At 38.4% G+C, this 6,985-nt stretch overlaps 1 protein-coding gene across 12 annotated transcripts in view; it reads left to right on the top strand.

Annotated features, from left to right (window-relative positions):
- Window positions 1-6,985, top strand: part of LOC107842727 (sorting nexin 2B) — a 42,159-nt gene that overhangs the window by 14,628 nt on the left and 20,546 nt on the right. For 9 of the 12 annotated variants that reach the window (XR_001666054.2, XR_007044970.1, XR_007044969.1 and 6 more), the window contains exon 4: window positions 5,033-5,119. The exons of 1 other annotated variant lie outside the window; for it this stretch is intronic. Coding sequence is in view for 8 of the 11 variants with exons in the window: in XM_016686686.2 (XP_016542172.2) it covers window positions 5,033-5,119 (87 nt within the window). In the remaining 3 variants the exon portion in view is untranslated. Of the gene's footprint in view, window positions 1-5,032; window positions 5,120-5,752; window positions 6,100-6,985 lie in introns of those variants that run through there. 2 more of the 12 variants (XM_047396938.1, XM_047396939.1) reach the window with 2 other exon arrangements.

Here is a 6,985-nt window from a genome sequence, read left to right as displayed (position 1 = left end):
AACTTGACAAGACTTTAAAAGACTCCAAACACTTGCCAATTCCAAAGCTTGAGCCTTTGACCATGCCTTGTATCCTTTTGTGCTCTTCATGCTTGTATCATCCTCTCCATCTTGAAAGGAATTTGTCCTCAAATTCACACCTTGCAAAACCAAAGGGAGGGAAAACAAGCACACAATCCTCATGATAGGAGGGTTAGCATTAGTACCATAAGTGAGGTAAACATGCCAAGGGGGTACACTCTTAGAATACAACCAACCATCCTTTGTGAGGAGTAAGAAAATCCAACCACTAACATCACAAAGGACACACTTAAAGCAAACATCAATGAGTGGAGAATACAATCTGAAACAAACACATATGTCACTTATTTTCAAGGGAAGGCAAACATTCAAAATTAGACATCTACGGCTAAGAAAAGTTCCCTTAACAACACATATTTCATCTCTCTAAGGTTGTTCACACTTGACATATACCCACATATCCTTGGTATTCGACATGAAGATCTTAGCATAAAGGATACCAAGGAAGTGAATAGAATCAATATTAAAAGATAATGAGAATGAACCAAAACTACATCTTCCACAACTCAAAAATATTCTAGGGTCAAATGGGAGTAGAAGACAAAGGGTTACTCCAAGGTGACCCACTCCTTTCACTAGGCTACCAAATTCACAATCATTATCATTCAAGCAAGGAAAACAACCAAACTTACTACCTCTACATAATACCAATTCAAACTTAACATGGTTATGATCATAGGCAAAGAGGTAGTATAGGAAAGAATCAAGTGTGAAGACATCACCCAAGGTGCTATCATCTACAAGAGGGTCATGTAGTGTGTGAATACTCGTCACATGATAATGGAACCTTATTCAAGTTATAAGTGCTTTCACTAGATGGACACAAATTATTCTTATGAAAAGAATTGATTTTGTCATCTAAAGGATCAACTAGTGCTTGCGTACTCACAACAAGAGTTTGGTCCTTATGCAACCTATCAACACCAAGTGTATCACAAAAGGGAGATTCATACACTTCTTTTCAAATACAATCCGAAACTACACTTTGGCTACTACTAGCCATATCACAACAATTCAAGTTTTTAGGAGTGTAGAAAATAGGTTTATTACCTTGTAGATTATGAAAAGTGTTTTCTTCACTTGGTTTTACATCATGGCAGCCCTCATGCTCCATATTACAAGGGAATATGTCAAGGTTTCCCTTTGGGTTCACTTCTTCAACACTTATCCCAAAATTGGGACTTTTGTGCTAAGGGCTTGAAGGGAATTTCCTTGGGCATCTCCTTTGCGATTCTAGGGTCTTGAACCTGCACATGAGGAGAAAATACTAGTCAAAATGCTAGTATTTGGTTTAGTGAGTAATAAGGATTCTTTGTGGACAAGATCCACAATCAAGCATTTCTTTTCCCTTCCAACTTCACTACCCATGGTTTCCCTTTCTTTTACCCTCTTTTCTTCACACTCTTCTTGTACCTCACCATCCATTTTCTCTCCATCTTGAGGCTTTGACCTCATTCTCCTTGGATTCTAACTTGTGGAGAGGAGGCATTGGATTTGGTTGATGATGGGTTTGGAATTGGTGGTTTGAATTTTGTGGAGATTTTGGTGGACATACATCAACCCCGCTTTAATTCTAATTATGTCACACCTTATGGATCCTAAATCACCCTTTATAATGTCAAACCCACCCTTCAAGTTTCTCCTCAGGGCATCGTTATTATTCTCCATTTTTCGGGCAAAGGCCTCAAAGTGAGCCTTCAAGGCTCCCATTATATCATTTCCCAAGGATTGGGATGAAGAATCCTCGGCTTTCATGGTCAATTGTACCTAAAAAAAGCAAAAAAAAACAGCAAGCAAACAACCTACAAAACTAGCAAACAAGTTAGTTCAAAAGCCTTACTTCACTCACACTCAACCTCATCTCACACTTGGCTTCACTAGTGTTAGAGAAGAATCGGCAATACTTGGCAAGTTACTTGAGAGGTGAGAGAAGCTTTGAATCGAAATTGATCTTTGTTTGAAATGACTCAAATAAAGTGATGCACGAACTTGAACCAACAAAACGACTTAAAAACGAGAAAGACACACAAAAATTAAAGACACGTAATAAACGAACTCTAGACTAATTACCAGCCTAGTAGGTACTTACTAGTTTGTTAATTAGTGATAGAATTGGCTTAAAAGAAACTAGAATAAAAAATTAGAAACTAGGAAATCTAATTTTTGAGTCGAATTTTGGTTGAGCACAAGTGATGACGTGGCACTACGTGGTTGGTTGTCACTTTTTGGAATTTTCAAATTTCCCAAAACCTAATTTCGGCCAAACACCACTTTGGGATGAAGAGAGTTTCGGATTTTGAGGGAGTAACTAGGCAATTTAGGGTTCTTTCAAGTCTCAAATGAAAATGGAATGAAATGGCCCCCCCTAATATTTGCACTTGTACTTTGTTTGTCTCTTTGTCCCCTCCTCCTTTTGGAAGAATGGAATATTCTTTGAATATGCTCTTAGACAAACAACTTTTTCACTCCCTTTCTTCCCTCTTTAGGATCAAACAACACCTTTGAATATTCTTCTTCGCTAAGATATGAAGATCATGGATGAACAATATGAATATTCAAGTGTTGACCAAGTTTGACCCCTAAGCAAATGAGCTCCAAATCTGATTTTTTTTATGGATCTAGGTTCCTTATGTCAAAACCAACCCAACCCATTAAAAATCAGCCACAAATCAAGTCACCGACACAAGCCCAAAACGTCACCTTCTCCAAAAAGCTTCAAACAAGCCATAACAATGGTGGATCTAGCTCAAAATCAACCAAACTTCACTCTAAAAGTAGATCTAGACTCCCTATGTGCTAGAGAAAGGATCTAGCACTAGAAACCTTCAAAACACAATAAAAACTTGTAGATCTAACTTGGAAAATTCAGATCTACAAACACACAAGACACTTTTTTTTTTTTGTATTTTCTGATTTTTTGACTTTTTTTTAATGAGATTTTCTATATAAGAACACTAAAACCAAGATTTAGGGATGTTGGAACAACCCTAACCAAGGCTTTGATACCAAATGATAGCCTAAAGACTATGAAACTCACAAAATGGACTCACAAGATGCAAATTCCAGCAACTAACAAAGAGAAAACAACACATAGAGTGGAGATGAAGAAGAGGAATACTTGAAATTTAAAGATAGATAGAAAGACCCTTACTTCCACCAATGAGTAACACTAGAAGGTGTATCACACCTTCAAACACACATCACCAAAGTAGGCTCAAACCTTCCTCTTAGGTGACCTAAAGGACTCACACTTCCTCAAGCACACTTTTCTTGCCAAATAATCCAATACAAGTGAAAAGCCAATTCCAAATGTATTAGGATTCAAGTTTCGGATTTCCTCTCTTAAGGAGAAGAGAAAGACTTCAAACTAACACTAAGATTTCAATCTAAAAGTCACTCAATTCATTATCTCAAAACTAAGGACAATAAGAGCTAATGTGCCTATTTATACTTATTACAAACAATGACAAAAATACCCTTAATGAAGGGTGCTCCTTTGTAGTGTAAAAAGAGGCCATTAAAAGACCATAATAGCCCTAACTTTGGGCGCCACTTGGGTGTTGAAATATAAGGCAAAAATTCCTTTTTTGCCCTTCAAGTGAGGCGCCTCTTGAGTGTATGGATTCCCTTCTCCTTCTTCAACTTAACAAGACTTTAAAAAACTCCAAACACTTGCCAATTCCAAAGCTTGAGCCTTTGACCATGCCTCGTATCCTTTTGTGCTCTTCATGCATGTATCAGAGTATAATGAGGCTTTCTTCACACGTCAACACTTGTTCTCTCGGTTAGGCAACCCCCGAGCTTGAGTCTCTATGTGTGGCCTCCAACGGTGTCACCAAAAGCTAAGATGGTCATTTGACTCGTATCACTCCAGTTGAGGTTGTTTATTGTTTTTACCCTCTAACCCCTCTTGATCTAACCCCTTTGTCTCAAGATGTGTTGTGTGTAGATGGTAACAACAGGGCCGAGGCCATGAAAGCTTTGCATGAGAAAGTGAGACTTCAACTGGAGAAGAAGAGTCAAGAAAAGGCCAAGAAAGTCAACAAAGGGCGAAAAAGGGTGGTGCTTGAACCGGGTGATTGGGTTTGGGTTCATTTTCGATAGGAAAGGTTTCCCCGCAAGAGAAAGACCAAGCTAATTCTTAGAGGAGATGGTCCATTTGAAGTGCTTGAAGTGCTTAATGACAATGCCTACAAAATTGATCTTTCCTCGGATTACCAAGTGCACAATACATCAACATTTGTGATCTTTCTCCTATGGATATGTGTGATCAAGACCCCTTGAATTTTAGGGCAAATTCTTCTCAAGAAGGGGAGAGTGATATACCCCAAGGGCCCCATGGCATTTCAGATGGACCCAAGCCCATGAACTTCAACATTGGCAAGGGTTGTTCATGAAGAAAGATGCACTTGAGTGTATATGGAATCCTCGCGAGAATTCTATGTGTTCGTGATAACGTTTGATGGATCATACGTTGAGAAGGGGGAGGATTAGACGTTTTGATGAATTCAACATCCTAACAAGGCCCTTACTTTCATTAAGGGTAAAAATGTAATAATATAGGGTCTTCTTTATTTGCTTAGTATAAGTAGCTTCTTTTATGTTGGAAGATTTAGAATTTGATGACTAAAAATACTCTATTGTTAATGAGAGATTATGAGAGCTTGCTAAGCTTCTAGTTGGTTCTTGTTTGGAAAGAAGTTGCTTGAGATATCGATTCTCTTGAGGTTCTTCCTAGAGTTAGGTGCTTCTTGGTGGGATATTTGAATATCACTTTAATTTATTAAAGTTGATTGTCTTTTATTCCTAATTTGTGTCTATCTATTTATTCTCTTGTTTCCTTGTTCTTCATCCTTTTATTATTAGTCTTAATTGTGCTTCATTTTCTTGTTAATCTTAGCTTCCGTTTTAGGGTTTGTATCACTTATAGACATTGTTTTTCTGATTGCAGGAAAACAATCAAAGTGAGATACATAGAATAAATAGAGAAAGGTGTGTTGACTTTGTGAACATGCTGAAAGGATTCGTAACTAATCAGGTACTTCTTTGTTCATATGACTCTCTTAGATAAATTGTTCAATCAGGCACTTCCTTGTACAAGTGTCTGTTTCTCTTTTAGATAGTTTGTTACATTGAGGTTCCATTTCTTGGTTATTGGTAGTAATAGTGTAAGAAAGCTTAACCTTGTCCCCACCCCCCCTTAAGTTTTTTTTGGGAGGGGAAGTTAAATGAAGCAGAAAAAATGGGTGACAGAAACAGGGAAGGAAAATCCATAGAAGGATTTGATGATAGCTGAAAAAAGTGATAGTTGCATTATCTAGGTCTCGGCATGGAGCTGAGCTGGATCGAAGCTCGACCAAAGCTCGATTAGAGCTCGGGCTCGGTCAGCTCGGTTGACTCGCTTTCTTTTAATGATTAGTTTTAAACTAAATCCATTATTCTTAATTAGGTTAGTAAAATATCAATTTGATAATTATTACTCCTTCCATCCCATTTTATGTGGCACCATTTAGTTTTACACGGTGATTAAGGAGAAAGGGAAGACTTTTGAAACTTGTGGTCTAAAACAATTCTTAGATATTTGTGTGGTTGTAAATTATTTCATTAAGGATAAAAGGAGAATCTTAAAGCTAAATCGTTTCTAATTATAGTAAGGTGACATTTTTTTCAGGGACGGACTAAAAAGGAAATGGTGCCACATAAAATGGATGGAGAGAGTATTTATTATAATATTTTATGGAAGTACTTCAATTATTTCTATGTAATTATTTTTTTATATACATGTTACTTAAGATACTTTATGGGTGTTACAAAATATACACAACATCAACAACCACAAACCCATTATATTCCCACCTAGTGGGGTCTGGGGAGGGTAGAATGTACGCAGTCCATACCACTACCTCTAAAGAAGTAGAAAGGCTGTTTTCGATAGACCCCCGGCTCAAGACACAGGACAATACATAAAAATATTCAAAGCATGAAACATGATTAAACTAACATAGATACAACATCCACAAAAATAATGTATATTACCAAACAAAAGTCACCAAAACCCTTCTAACTACGGACTACGATTCATCCCCCACCTTATCCCTCTATCCTAGTATTTTTTCCTCCAAACCTTCCTATCCAGGGTCATGTCCTCAGTGAGATGTAACTGCTCCATGTCATGTCTAATCACTTCTCTCCAGTATTTCTTCGGTCTACCCCTACCCCGCTTGAAACCATCTAACGCTAGTTTCTCACACCTACGAACTGGGGTATCCGTGTCCCTCCTCATCACATGACCAAACCATCTCAATCTCACTTCCCGCATTTTTTCCTTCACCGATACCACTCCCACCTTCTCCTGAATAATCTCATTCCTAACCCTGTCAGCCCTTGTAAAACCACACATCTAACGCAACATCCTTATTTCCGCCACCTTCTACTTTTGGATATGGGAAGTCTTAACTGGCCAACACTCCACTCCATACAACATAGCCGGTCGGACTGCAACTCTATAGAATTTGCCTTTAAGCTTGGGAGACATCTTCTTATCGCATAAAATCCCCGAAGCGAGTCTCCATTTCATCCAACCTGCCCCAATACGGTGCGAGACATCCTCATCAATCTCTCTATTTCCCTGATCATAACCCAAGATACTTAAAACTGTCCCTCTTGCAAACTGCCTGAGAGTTCAATTTCACCACCACCTCCTCCTCTTGCCTCGAGTCACTAAACTTGCACTCCAAATAATCCGTCTTGGTTCTACTCAAGCTGAAACCTTTAGACTCCAGAGTTTGTCTCTAAATCTCCGGCTTATCATTAACACCTTGCCCGCGACTCATCAATCAAAACGACATCATCCACACAAAGCATACACCAAGGCACCTGGCCTTGTATACTCCGCGTCAACACA

This window comes from Capsicum annuum, chromosome 9 (genome assembly GCF_002878395.1).
Source record: "Capsicum annuum cultivar UCD-10X-F1 chromosome 9, UCD10Xv1.1, whole genome shotgun sequence".
Lineage (NCBI taxonomy): Eukaryota > Viridiplantae > Streptophyta > Magnoliopsida > Solanales > Solanaceae > Capsicum > Capsicum annuum.
Note: the sequence above shows the minus strand (reverse complement) of the source record. Positions and strands in the feature narration are given on the sequence as shown.